The sequence below is a fragment of the Mustela nigripes genome, chromosome 1, assembly GCF_022355385.1.
Source record: "Mustela nigripes isolate SB6536 chromosome 1, MUSNIG.SB6536, whole genome shotgun sequence".
In the NCBI taxonomy this organism is placed as follows: domain Eukaryota; kingdom Metazoa; phylum Chordata; class Mammalia; order Carnivora; family Mustelidae; genus Mustela; species Mustela nigripes.
Window position 1 is genome coordinate 136,452,285 of NC_081557.1, and position 15,042 is coordinate 136,467,326.

At 36.9% G+C, this 15,042-nt stretch overlaps 1 protein-coding gene across 2 annotated transcripts in view; it reads right to left on the minus strand.

The window, feature by feature from the left end:
- The window catches only part of KLHL2 (kelch like family member 2), a 105,327-nt gene that overhangs the window by 21,650 nt on the left and 68,635 nt on the right, over positions 1-15,042 (minus strand). For both annotated transcript variants that reach the window (XM_059374215.1, XM_059374216.1), the window contains 3 exons: positions 9,010-9,119; positions 4,640-4,756; positions 3,049-3,198 (listed from right to left, as the gene is read on the minus strand). In XM_059374215.1, the coding sequence (XP_059230198.1) occupies positions 3,049-3,198; positions 4,640-4,756; positions 9,010-9,119 (377 nt within the window). The remainder of the gene's footprint in view (positions 1-3,048; positions 3,199-4,639; positions 4,757-9,009; positions 9,120-15,042) is intronic.

A 15,042-nucleotide genomic window follows, 5' to 3' on the forward strand; every position in this document is an offset into this window, starting at 1 on the left:
CCGGTTCGCTCTCAGTAGTTTTTGTTCCCTGAACACTTCCTGTAGAGATTTGGAGGATGGGAATAGAAATGGCGGCCTCCCAATCTCCAGCCCTGTAGGAGTGGAGAGGAGTGGAGTGGAGAGCTCAGGGCCCCACTCCTCAGTGTGCCCTCAGAGAAAAGCAGTCAATCACTCCTGTCTCCCTGGTCTCCAGGCACGTTCTGTGCTCACACAGCCTGTGACTGAGCCCTTCTATCTCTGGTGCATGGCCCCATTTGGAGTCTCCAAACCCAGCAGATTCCTGTCTCACGCTCCCGCACGGCCCTCCCAGAAGAGGAAGGTGGGGTCCCTGGTCAAAATGCAGTGGCCCAACTGTGCCTTGGATCATGGTGTAAAGTTGACCTTGAGTTGAGAGCTCACTCCTCTGTTCTGTCTCTGTAGTCGGCTTCCCCACTCCAATACCTGGCAGCTCTGACATACTCAGACAGCCCTGGTCTTTATGTGACCCTGTGAGTCCTGAGACCACACTGTCCCCGCGAGAGCTCCACCACCACTTAGCCTCTAGAGCAACGTCCCTCAGTGGAGAAGACTCCTAAAAGTTCCAATTTTGTGCTCCACTGCTCCACCACTTGCCAGGAGCTGGCCCCTCTCCCGTGGACTATCTTCCCATCTCTTTGGATTCACTTCTCTGCACATCCTACCTTCCAGAAAGTGGTTAATTTTTTGTTCCTAGAATTGCAGCTATTCCTCTCTTCTATCTCCTGTTGAGTTTGTAGGTGTTCAGAACGGTTTGATAACTATCTAGCTGAACTCCTGGGACCTAATGATATTTCAGTCTCCTACCCCTCTGACATCTTGCTCAAGAAGAGCCTAGATAAATAAATTTTGAGAAGGGACCATGCAAATGCAAAGTCTAAGCAACAGTGGAGCATACTGCCATCTACCATGTCTGCTGCCCCCCCGCCCCCAGCCACCTGAGACAGCAGAATGAATAAGAACCTTGATGGATAGTATAAAAGGTAAAGAGCTGAGAAATCACAAGTATTAAGAGAGTTGGAAGGGCCACTCCAAAGCCACAACCAGAAAAGCCCAGAATCAATGTAACTGAACAGATGATCACAACTCTACAAAAAAGAAAATAAAATACTTGGTGGGATTTTACCAAGAACACTTCAGAAAGTTTCCAAAAGTGACATGTTTATTCCAGAAATTGGAAGAGAGTTAGTTTTCACTCTAAAGGTCATTGAAGAATAGTTAAAGACAGCAAAGCTTAAGATGCCAGAAGAAGAGAACTTTTACAAATATGGAATATTTTAAAAAGTATTAAAATAAAACAAAGCTGCTCAGAAGAATACTGAAGAAACTAGCATAAAAAGAAATGATAATTTATATGGGCTAGGACTGTGAACACTTTTTATAAATCTTTTTTTTTTTTAAGAACAAAAACTGACACCAAATAATATGGACAAATATGAAGTGATGTAGACTTATAAAGATGGCTATTTATAAAAGCAGGTAAAAGGGTACTTGGAAAATGTAAACATTTATAAAATCAGCAGACCCGGATGGCATGCATACTAAAGTGTTAAGGGAACTAGCTAATGTACTTACTGAGCCACTTACAATTATTTTTGAAAAATCTTGGAGAACTGAGGAGAGATCAGAAAATTTAAAAACGGCAAATACCAATTTTCAAAACAGGGTAGGAAATGAATGCCTTGTAAATACCTTTTAAGTGATAATAACTCTGAGCAAAAATTTAGAGTATTTTGAGAAAAGCTTCCAAACCTCTAGGAGACAACAAAATGAGTAACACGCAGAGGGATGTTTAAAAAAAAAAAGTCATGCCAAATTTGAATCTATTTGATCCGGAATCTCACTGGATGTTACAGGCCAAATTACTTATTTTTGGCTTAGATAATAAACATAATCCTATGGACTGAAATTTTCTGCAAATGGACCTTGTCAGTGAGTGAGTATTTCTAGCAAGGTGTCACCAGGAAGAGCGGTGAGGTCCATTCTAAATTAAAATATTTACTAATGATCTAGAAGAAGGAGTAAATAGCATACTCGCAAAATACACAGTTCTAAATGGAGAACTGGTATTAACACTGGGCAGAACAGAAAAACAATGCCAACACAGATTTGAAGAAATTAAAAATGTACACTCCAAAAATAAAACTTGAAAAGAACACTAAGTTAGAGCATTAAGTGAAAAAATTTAAAAGACATAATTTAATGGAAAGGACAGTGGTAACTAAAGATGATGTAAGAAAACAATGGTAACAGATTAACTCTTATTTCTTAATCTATCATTGCCCCACACGCATATAAGAGCTAAAAATAAATACATAAATAAAAGCATTATATTATGGATCATTCTGATTAGACCATACAAAATGATGCATAAAGTGCTGGTTTTCTAGTACTGTGAAGATGGAAAAAGGGCACAAGAAATTGCAAACAGAGACAGAAATGTGGGGTTATTCTGTCAGGAAAATTAAATCAGTAAAACATAAATGGCTTCAACTAAAAAGATAAAGGTAGAATATGAACTCTCACACAAGGGAAAGGTGAACACTGGTGATCTGGGACAACAGAGGGGAGACCTACACTGAAATGACTACAGATGATGTGTGAGTGAACCATCAGACAGCATACAACAGGGAAGAGGAAGGAAACGAACTGAACAAGCTGTTCTTCAGCCTTAACTCTAGTATGTAATTCTGGGAAACTGCTCAGTTTTCAGTTATTACCTAAACACACAGCTTACAGACAAATCTTCCTACCTTCTCTGATTTTCCTTTATACTGTAACTCAAGCTAATAAAACTCAGAAGAGACAAAAATCAGTTGCTTTCTGTTCCAGAACAGTGACATCATGTGGTTTATAAAGATTAAATGAACCAAACAATCCCCACCCTCCACACACAAACCCAATAGAGAAGCTAAATTATAGACACTACAATAAATTCTCAGGCATGTGGAAATTCAGATGAATAAAAACATTAACAGCCTCACTATGGGCCCTTCAGGTGAAGCAGTAACAAGTGTGAACAATAGATCCTACTTTGGGAAGGTTCATGGGTGTCCTCAGACGGGTCCGGACACTCTTCATTAATATACGCTGCTCTGTTGGCAGCAAATGATACTTCATAGCTTCAATGAGGTAATCTTTGCAAGCACTGCTATTCTTGACCAATGCCTCCTCTTCAACCCTCTGTAAGAAGAAATAAGACATATCCCATGATGGGGATAACTATTCCATGATAAAACTGGCAAAGATACAGAAATAAAGAAGAGGCAAAAAAATAATAATAATAACTATACTCTCTGATTCAGTCTTTTCCTTACAATGAAAATCACTAAGAGAAAAATAAATGAAGCCAAAAAATGCTCAATATCTGGTCTGCAGAGAAAAACACATGTAAGCAATAAAGAAAAGAATGGCAATCAAAATTAAATACCTCGACATCAGCTATAGAATAATCTTTAGGTAATACTATATTCATCTATATCTCTTCTTCTTTTTCTGTATAAATTCACCTATTATCTTTAAACATCAAGCCAAAGAGTAAGAAAAACATTTAGATAATGAGTTCTTCAGGTGGAGTAGGCAATACTAATAAATTAGAGACACTTTTCAAACACAAAAAGGCAAATAAAATAACCAAGAGAATGATTCAAAATACCTATAACAACATGCCTACACCACAAACAAATCTTGTCCCTGCTATTCCTGACCTCACATGGAGAACAGATTTTTCTGTTCATTTTCTTAACAGTAGACTGTCAATGACTATACAGATCACAAAAAATAATAAGGCTTCGGGGCGCCTGGGTGGCTCAGTGGGTTAAGCCGCTGCCTTCGGCTCAGGTCATGATCTCAGGGTCCTGGGATCGAGCCTCGCATCGGGCTCTCTGCTCAGCAGGGAGCCTGCTTCCTCCTCTCTCTCTCTGCCTGCCTCTATGCCTACTTGTGATCTCTCTCTGTCAAATAAATAAATAAAATCTTTAAAAAAAAAAAAAAAATAATAAGGCTTCAAGAAATCCTAAAATGCTCCAACTGAATCTCTTAATAAAGAATGTTTCCTTAAATGGTTTCAATTATAAAAATTTCAGACCAGGATGCTAATAATAAAAAAATTCTCATAGACCGCTAAAATCCATTTATTTCTACTTATTTCAAATACCCTGGGTTTCCTCAGATTAGAAATAAAGACCAAAACCAAATACGTGCCACTGTAAAACTATGATGTAGAATTAAATAGTATTTGGGTCAAATGTCAAAATTCCATTTCTGCAGGGCAATCAGAAGAAGCTCAAAAGGAAAGCAAAGAAGATACAGAGCAGGGACACAGAGGCACAGGTGCATTTATTTATGTGTAAATGACCATAAATACTCTGGATAAGCTCTAGTATTTGCTTGCCCACATCAAAAATTGGGGGAAGCAAATTTCCAAGAATGGGGAGTGGCCAAAGAAAGAACAGATGCCAAGGACTGCAGGTGCCTTTACTGTCCTCTGTCCTGTGCCCTGTGGATCTGTATTCTACAGATCTTACCACTGTGTAACAGGCATCTACATGCTGTCAGCCCGGGGACACAGTGCTACCCGTGACAAAGTGCCATGTGTATTCATGTGTTTTGCATATGCTTTTACCTGAACTAAATATTCCCGAGGAAGCAAAGGTAACCGCACATGTTCCATCAGCCGAGCCATAAATTCTTGCCTTACATCTTTGTCATGGTTTACCCAAGCTATTACTGCTTCAAATACCTTGCAGAAAATAGGGGAAAAAGAAAAATAAGTAATGAGTTATGGACCAAGGCATGTGAATGAAGTATGATGAGATTACATTTTATTCAGTTCCTGCTAAGACATTCAAGTTTAACACATAGCTCAAATTTTTCAAAATCTTGACCTGTGCTGTACTAAAAAAGTTATTAAGTCTATTTATTTCTTTTAATTTGGTATTTAGTAATTACTTTTTTCCAGCTTCACTGAAGTATAATTGACAGATAACACTGTGTAAGTTTAAGATGTTCATCTGATATATTTATACATTGCAAAATGATGACCATCATAGCCTTAGCTAATACCTTCATCATGTCACATAATTATGTATATTATGTACTTCTTTTTTGTGGTGATAACATTTAAGATATACTCTTAGCCACTTTCAAGTATATAATACAGTTCTGTTAACTATAATCACCATACTATACATTCCCGAGAACCTACTCATCGTACAAGCAGAAGTTTATACCCTTTCACCAAAATCTCATTTCTCCCATCTCCAACCCCACATAACCACCACTGCACTTTGTTTCTTTGAGTTCAGTTTATTTAGATTCCACATATAAGTGATATATAGCATTTGTCTTTTTTTCTGACTTCTTTCACTTTGCAAATGCCTTCAAGGTCCACACATGTTGTCACAAATGGCAGTTATTTCCTTTCTCGTGACTGAATAATATTTCAGTGTGTGTGTGCATGCATGTGAGTGTGAGAGAGCTATCTTCTTTATCCATTTATCCACTGATGGACACTAGGTTGTTTCTATATTTTGGTTCTTGTGAACAATGCTGCAATAAACCAATGCACATGGGAGTGCAGATGTCTCTTCAAGATTCTGTTTTCATTTCCTTCAGATATAGGCAGAAGTGGATTGATGGATGATACAGTAATTCTACTTTTAATTGAGTAAGTACCTTTAGTACTTTTACATATTAAGTATTTTTCATTTGGTATTTACGAAGAATTTCACCAAATACACTATCTAATATTCTTGAACTTAAATGGTTGCTGTGATAATCTGATGATACACGATCTAATTCAGTTGATAACCTTCTTAATTTGAATTTGGTTCTACGTACCTAGATTTAAATCTCAAGTCTCTTTGGAATAGAGCACCCAAAACAATAAAGCTAAGTGATTCTGTGGAATGAAAATCACATGCCCTTATAAACAACTATGTTGGGGGCTTTTTCTTTAGGTTTACACATAAATGTTAATGGTCCACTTCTAAATCAAGGGTGTGTAGAATAGATGAACACAACTTTTCTCACAGTGGAATGTATTAAAATCTATTGTTTTTGAATTTTCTTAAAAAAAGAAATAACAAGGGCATTACAACTTAACAACATGTACCTATGAGAAAGCTAATAGGCTAATATGAAGCCCATATTTGGCTTTATAATTTCCCTCCAGGGCGATGAATATATAACCCAGTAATTTTTAAAGGCTTGTAGAAAATGCCTGATGATAGGTAAGTGGATCATTTGAAACAAAAAACTTCTGTTGGTACAGAAATAGAACAAGAAACTAAAAATTATTTACAATATAATTAACATAGCTCTTTAATTCATTTGGTCAGCAAGTACCTACCAAGTACCTCTAGGTATTGGGTGCTAGAAATAAAAAGAATCTTGTCAATTCTATCTACTGTTTCTCAGCTCTGCTCGCTCTCCTCCACCTGTTTCAACCATCCTACATCAGCTCCTATTGCTCACTGGTATGACTTCAACATCCTCCTATCTGACCCTCACCCTACTTTTGGTTCATTCAGCACACCACCACTGTTACAGCTGGCTTCCAAAATAGTCCCCTAATAAACCACACCTCTGAGTATTCACACCTTATGAAACCTGCCACGGGGAATCTAAGTTGGCCCTGTATAACAAAAAATACATATAAATAAATAAAGAAGCAGAAGCAGTGCTGAGTGATTTCTAAAGCTTTTCAGTTTTCACTCGGGTCTCTTGAAATGCTCATTTGGGGGAAGACAGATGTCATGCAAGAAGACTCATTACTTGAGATTACCCTGTGACGAGGAACCCAAACTAGCCACACAGAGTGAGTGCAAGGAGGGGTCTGGGGGAAGAGGACAGAGGTGGAGGGAGATACCAACCAAACTCTAGCCCAAAAGCCAGACAAGTGAATGAAGGAGCCACTGTGGAAATTCTGGAGATATAAGATACCACGTGCAAATGGACTGAAGCTCCAGGATGGCTCATCTGGTATCAGGCTGGTATCTCCAGACATTCAGGCCAAGCCAGCAGAAGCCCCAGATACTACTGAGCAGAAATAAGCTGTCCCAAAATGCCCTGAATGAATTCTGCCCACAGAATTTTGAGTATAATAAAATGGTTATTGTTTTGTGTCACTACACTTTGGGGTGGCTTGTTACGCAGCAGGAGAAAATCAGAACAGCGATCATGACATTTCTATCATGTAGGTATTATGATTTTATTCTCCAACTGCTTAAAACCCTTTAAAGGTTCTCCACCACTAGGATGAAGTCAAGGTTCTTTAATACGGCTGAGAAGATATTTTGTCACCTTCCCATCTTAACTCCTACCACTCTGCCAAACATATTCTAAACTCTAACCATATAGAACCAACATAATGCAAATTATATTTTCTCACCTTTTTTACATTTACATATTCTACCTCTACCTGAAATGCCCTTCCCATTCCCACCCATCTGGACTTCCCCAGCAAATGCATACTTATTTTTTAGAACTTGGGTCCCACATGTGAGATAGGCTGAACTGCCCTCCGCACCAGGAATGACGAAATGCTCCTAGAGTACCCTCTACAGCATTCCATAATCATTTATTTACCCGGCTGTATGTCCCTCTAGTCTGTGGAGTAAAGATTTCGATTTTGTTAGTATTTCCATATCTGTGATGCTATGGCAGTATCTGGTATTCAGTAGGCACTCAATAAATGTCTGTTAATATGACTAGTAATGTCTTCTTCTACTTTATAGTTCTAAAGTGCTAAGATTATACATCTAACAAGCACTTCTCACATATTCTTTTCATATAGTAAATATAACAGTAAATGTGTCTTTTTATGGACAGGCAGGATGGATATCTTTGAAGAATAAAAGCTAAATTTTATATAATTTTAAATGAAAAGAACAAAAAGGAAAAAAAAGTTTGTTTCTCTAAACTCTGTGTTCACAAGCTTTTGTGCCCTGATTCCCACAGAATATAACACTCACCAAAGAATAAAACCCTAAGGGTAGAAGAGAAAGTCAGTGGCGTCTGGGTGGCTCAGTCAGTTAAGCAGCCAACTCTTAGATTTCAGGTCATGATCTCAGGGTTGTGAGATCAAGCCCCACGTCAGGCTTCATCAGCACAGGATTTGCTTGAGATCGTGTCTCCCTCTCCCTCTGCCCCTCCTGCTCATGCTCTCTCTCCCTCTCTCAAATAAATAAATCTTAAAAAAAAAAAAAAAAAAAAAAGGTGTAGGTGGCTAACAAAGGCAACTCAAAATGTGGAGAAAGGGAGGCTACAGCCAGACAAAGCAGGTGCACAGCACTCTGGAAGGGAGAAGGGAAGCACTGGTAGGGGTGGGTATGAGTAGCAGGAGACCAGACTAAAGGAAGAGTATGGTCAAGAATGTTCAGTCTAAGGCATCTGGGTAGCTCAGTCAGCTAAGCATCTGCCTTTGGCTCAGATCATGATCCCAGGGTCCTGGGATCAAGTCCTGCATTGGGCTCCTTGCTCAGCAAGGAGTCTGCTTCTCTCTCCCTCTGCCCTTCCCCCCTGCTCTCATGCTCTCTTTCTCAAATAAATAAAATTGTTTTGTTTTGTTTTGTTTTTTTAAACAAAGAATGTTCAGTCCAGAACAAGCTATTACTTTGTTATCCCTGGTATCTTCTTCCAACTCATGTGATAGTGAAATTACTTAGATCACAATTTTTACAGACATCTGGCTTTGGGAAGAAACTGAGCACCCAAAAGACTTGTTTCAAACAGCTTAATGTGTACCAGTTCTTGCTGTGGGAGTCAAGGACAAAACTCTAATGTTTAGCAATTCAGGGAACCTCCTATGAAGTGAAGAAACAGTAATCTGCAGACAATCAACAAGTTAACTACTGGAGTTTCTAATAACTTCCACATCAAAGATCCCTGGCTGTCACTACACATACAGGATTACAAAGTTACAAAACAAAGTGAAACAAAGAAAGGAAAAGTACTACTTCACAATATACTAGAAAAGAAAAATTTAATTACCTTCTCTTCTGAGGAAATGGTAAGTTTGTCACTTGAGATTAAGCTGCACACTTGTTCAATGCCGAGATTGAGAAATTCTTCACTAAGTACAACATCTGCAAAATGCTGCTCTGTTTGGAGGTTAAAAATAAAACCCATTAAAACCAACATTCCATTATCCAGCTTCAATCTGTTTCAAAAGGAAGCAGGTTTTCTTAATCTAACCTAAGAATGAGAAAAACAACTATTTCCTCAAGGCAAGAGCTAACAAAACCCAAACAATCTCACCTGGGGAAGTGCTCTCTATTTAAGTAACAAAATAGAGACACAGGTAGGAAAGCTGCCTTATCATATACTCAGCTGAATCACTTCTCCTTCACAGGGTGGTATTTTAGAATTAAACATGTATTCCTTATCCTTATATGCTAATAAGACTATCAGTATTTAAATCCATAAAACCTTAGAGTATATAAATCAGATAAAGTACATGGTATTATATATTCACACATTTGAATGTATTATGTAAAATATTAGAGGACTTCAAAACATACTGGAATAAGGAGGGAAACCAACTTTATTTGAAAACTTTAAACAAAGAAATTTTAAATGCTGGTCAGTCTGAACGTATGACCATCATTAAAAAAACAGGATTGATTTGTAATATAGATAGCTCTGAATTCTGTGGTATTTCATCTGGGGACCAAAGCATACTATTTTATACCCTCAACCTCCTTTCAGAAACTGGTAAAACTAGAAATTCTTAACATTCTTAAAATTCCTAAAATTCTTAAAATTCTTAAATATTTTTAAGAATTCTTAAATTCTTAAAAGAACCTTTGATTTCACAAATATACCTACTCCTCCAAATGGGGGAAAAACCGTTCGTATAATCAAGGACTTTACAACTTTAAAAAGGAATCATTTGGGGGCGCCTGGGTGGCTCAGTGGGTTAAGCTGCTGCCTTTGGCTCAGGTCATGTTCTCAGGGTCCTGGGATCGAGTCCCACATCGGGCTCTCTGCTCGACAGGGAGCCTGCTTCTCTCTCTCTCTCTCTCTGTCTGCCTCTCCATCTACTTGTGATCTCTCTCTGTCAAATAAATAAATAAATAAAATAAAATAAAAAGGAATCATTTGTTGTGAATGGCAAGATTTCATTCTTTGCCATGGCTAACATTCACTGTACACATATACTACTTGTTCTTTATCCATTTATCTATTGATGGATATTTGGGCTGCCTCCATATCTTGACTATTATAAATAATGCCACAGTAAATGTAAGGATGCATATATCTCTTCAAATGAGAGGCTTTGGTTTCTTTTAGGTAAATACCCAGCAGTGGAATTACTAGATCATACAATATTTCTTTTTGAGAAACCTCCATACTGTTTTCCATAGTGACTGCACCAACTTACATTCTCACCAACAGTGCATCCAAGAAAACTTTCCTCCACGTCCTTGCCAACACTTGTCTTTTATTTCTTGTCTTTTTTGATACTACCCATTGTGACTAGTGTGAGATATTTCATTATGGTTTTGATTTGCATTTCCCTGATTAGCGATATTGAGCATCTTTTCACGTGTCTGCTGGCTGCCTGCATGCCTTCTTTGCAAAAATGCCTATTCAGGTTCTCTGTCCACTTCTTAATCAAATTATTTGAGTTTCTGGTTGGTTTTTGCTTTTTTTTTTTTTTTTTTTGGTGTTGAACTGTATGAGTACTTTATATATTTTGGATACTAACCCCTTATAGGATATATTATTTGTCAGTATCTTTTGCGATTCAGTATATTACCTTTTCATATTTTTTGTTTGTTTTATGGTTTCTCTCACTGTGTAAAAGTTTTTAGTTTGATACAGTTTCAGTAGTTCACTTTTGCTTTTGTTTCTCCTTGCCTAAGGAGACATAGCCATAAAAACGTGAAAGCTGATGTCAATGAGAATATTACTTAATGTTTTCGCTTAGGACTTTAACAGTTGCAGGCCTTACATTCAGGTCTTTAATCCATAATGAGTTTACTTTTGTATATGGTATAATGTAATGGTCCAGTTTTCCCAGCACCATTTAAAGAAACTATCTTTTCCCCAATGTATATTCTTGTCTCCTTTGTCATAGATTAAGTGACCCTATTTTTTATGGCCTTTCAATTCTGTTCCATTGGTCATGGTGTCAATTTTTATGCCAGTCCCACCCTCTTTTGGTTATTATAGTTTTGTAATATAGTTTGAAATCAAAAAGTGCAATGTCTTCACTTTTGTTCTTCTTTCTTAGGATTGCTTTGGCTATTTGGGGTCTTTAATGATTCCACAAAATTTTTAGTATTTTTTTTTTCTACTTGTTGAACAATACCATTGGAATTTTAATAGGGATTACACTAGATCTACAGATGGAGTTGGGTGGCATGGACATTTTAACAATATTAATTCTTCTTATTCATGAATTCATGAAGAATAATTCTTCTTATTCATGGAACATATTGTTCCATTTATTTATCTTTTTTCAGTTTCTTTCATCAAAGTCTTGTAGTTTTCAATGTATAGATTGTTTACCTTCTTGGTTAAATTTATCCCTAGGTATGTTGGTATGTTATTGGTTCTGATGCTATTACAAATAGGATTGTTTTGTTTTTCAGATATTTGTTAGTGCATAGAAACTCAAATTTGCATGTTAATTTTGTATCCTGCAAGTTTACTGAATTGTTGATTCATTCAAGGGTTTTTTTTTTTTGGTGAAATCTTGGGATTTTATATATATATATATCTGCGAAGACAATTTTACTTCTCCCTTTCCAACTGAATGTCTCTTATTTCTTTCTCTTGCCTGATTGCTCCGCTAGGATTTCCAGTAATATGCTCAACAGGAGTTTTGAGAGTGTGCATCCTTGTCTTGTACCTGATCTTAAAGAAACCTTTCCAGTTTTCCACGGCTGAGTATGAAGGTTTAGCTATGGGTATGCCATATATGACCTCTACTATATTAACGTTTAATACATTAATGTATGTTCCTTGTATACCTAATTTGTTGAGAGTTTGTCTCATGGAAGAATGCCGTATTTTGTCAAATGCTCTCTCAGCATCTGAGATGATCACATAATATTTACCTTTCATTCTATTCCTATGCTGTACCAAATTTACTGTTTGCAGATGTTGAACTATCCTTGAATCCTACAGATAAATCCCACTCGATTTTCTATGTACTGCTGAATCCACTTTGCTAATATGTGGGTAAGAATTACTGCACTTACATTCATCATTGATATGTAATCTCCTTTTCTTGCAATGTCCTTATCTGGCTTTGGTATTAGTTTTAACCCTGGCCTTGCAAAATGAGTTTGAGAGTATTCCCTCCTCTTCTGTGTTTTGAAGGAGTTGGAGGATTAGTGTTAATTCTTTAAATGTTTGACAGAATTCATCCGTGAAGCCATATGGTCCTGGATCTTTCTTTTGGGGAACTTTTGGATTACTGATTCAGTCTCCTTACTTGCTATTGGTCTGGTCAGATTATTCTAGTTCTTCATGAGTCAGTGTTGGTAGACTGCATGTTTCTAGATATTTATCCATTTCTTCTCATTATATTAGCATATAAGTGTTCTTATTAGTCTCATGATCCTTTGTATAAGCTGCAATGTCTTTTTCACTCCTGATTTTATTTATTTGAGTCTCTGTTTTTTTTTAGTCTTGCTAAAAGTTTTCTCAGTTTTACCTCTGCAAAAAAAACCCAGCTCTTAGTTTTATTGACCTTTTCTATTGTTTTTCTGGTCTCTAATTCATTTATTTCTACTCCGTCTTTTGTCATTTTCTTTCTTCTGCTAACATTGGGTTTAGTTTGTTCTTTTTCTAGTGACATGAGGTATAAAATTAGGTTGCTTATTTTGGATCTTTTTTTTTTAATTTTTTATTTTTTATAAATTTATATTTCTATCCCCAGGGGTACAGGTCCGTGAATCGCCAGGTCCACACACCCCACAGCACTCACCAAAGCACACCCCCCACCATGTCCATAACCCCACCTCCCTTCTCCCAACCCCCCTCCCCCCAGCAACCCTCAATATGTTTTGTGAGATTAGGAGTCACTTATGGTTTGTCTCCCTCCCAATCCCATCTTGTTAATAGGCCTTTATCACTGTAAACTTTCCTCTTAGAATTACTTTTGAAGCATCCCATAGATTTTGGTGTGGTGTGCTTCTGTTTGCTTCAAGATATTTATTTCCCTTTTGATTTCTTCCTTGACCCACTGGCAGTTCAAGAGTATGTTGTTTAATCTCCTCACATTTGTGAATTTTCTAGTTTAGTCTTGTTACTGATTTCTAGCTTAGTACCACTGTGCTCAGAAAAGATAGGCAGTTTGATTTTAATCTTAAATTTGCTAAGATTTGTTTTGTGACTTATCACATGATCTATCCTGGAGAACATTCTGTATGTGCTTGAGAAGAATGTCTATTCTGCTGTTGTTGGATGGAATATTCCACGTCTGTTAGGTCTGTTTGGTCTAAACTATGGTTCAAGTCCAAAGTTTCCTTGTTGATATTCTGTCTAAATGATCTATCCATTTTTGAAAGTGGATTTTGAAGCCTCCTACCATTATTTTATTGTTGTCTATTTCTCCTTTCTGGTGTGTCTTTCTTAATATACTTAGATGCTCTATGTTGGGTCATACTTTTTTTTTTTTTTTTTTAGATAATTTATGTATTTATTTGACAGAGAGATCACAAGTAGGCAGAGAGGCAGGCAGAGAGAAGGGGGAAGCAGGCTCCCTGCTGAGCAGAGAGTCCCATGCAGGGCTCGGTCTCAGGACCCTGAGATCATGACCTGAGCAGAAGGCAGAAGCTGAACCCACTGAGCCACCCAGATGCCCCACGTCATACTTATTTTTAATCATTACATCTTCTCAATGAATCAAACTTTTTGTCACTATGTAATTACCTTCTCTGTTTCTACTTACTGTTTTTGGCTCAAGATCTATTTTGTATGATATCAATATACCTACATTTGCTCTTTTCTGATTTCCCCTCGCATGGACTATCTTTTTCCATCCCTTCACTCAGTCGTTAAAGCTAAAGTGAGTCTCTGGTAGACACCATATAATAGGGTCTTGTTTTTTTAATCTATCTCACCACTGTATGCCTTTCAATTGGAGAATTCAATCCACTTACATTTAGAGTATTTATTAATTAGAACTTACTAATTCCATCTTCTTGTGTTCTGGCTGTTTTGTATTTCCTTTGTTCCTTTCTCCCTCTGGCTTCCTTCCTTTGTGAATTGGTAATGTTCCATAGTTGTATGCTTTATTACCTTCTCTTTATCTTTTGTATATATACTATAAAGTTTTGTTTTGTGGTTACCATGAGATTCATATAAAACTTATAACAGATATAACTATCTATTTTAACTTTAAAAATAAAAATTTAAAAATTTAACTTTGATCTCATACCAAAACTCTACCCTTTTACACCCTTCCACAGTTTATGGTTTTTGATGTCAAAAATTACCTCTTTTTAGACTCTTAATCTCACAAAACAAACCGAGGGTTGCTGGGGGAGGGGAGTACGGAGAGAGTGGTTGAGTTATGGACATTGGGGAGGGTATGTACTATGGCGAGTGCTGTGAAGTGTGTAAGCCTGACGATTCACAGACCTGTAAATAATACATTATATGTTAATAAATTAAAATTTTTGAAAAATTACTTTTTATATTGTGCATTCACTAACAAATTATTATAGCTATAGTTATTTTTGATACTTTTATCGTTTAATCTTGTGCTAGAATTAACACAGCACCATATTACAGTATTATTGTATTCTATTCTATCTATTTGAGAGAGAAAGAGCCTATGAGCAGGGGAGGGGCAAAAGGAGAGGGAGAAGGAAGAAGCAAACTCCCTATATCAAAAACTAATGATGTACAGTATGGTGACTAACACTCACACAAAAAAGATGATCTCTTTGATTTTTGACTATTTTGTTATAATGCATCTTAGAGAAAATGTCTTTAAGTTGATTTTGTTTGGTGACCTATAAAAGCTTCATGAACTTAGATATCCAAATCTTCACCCAGATA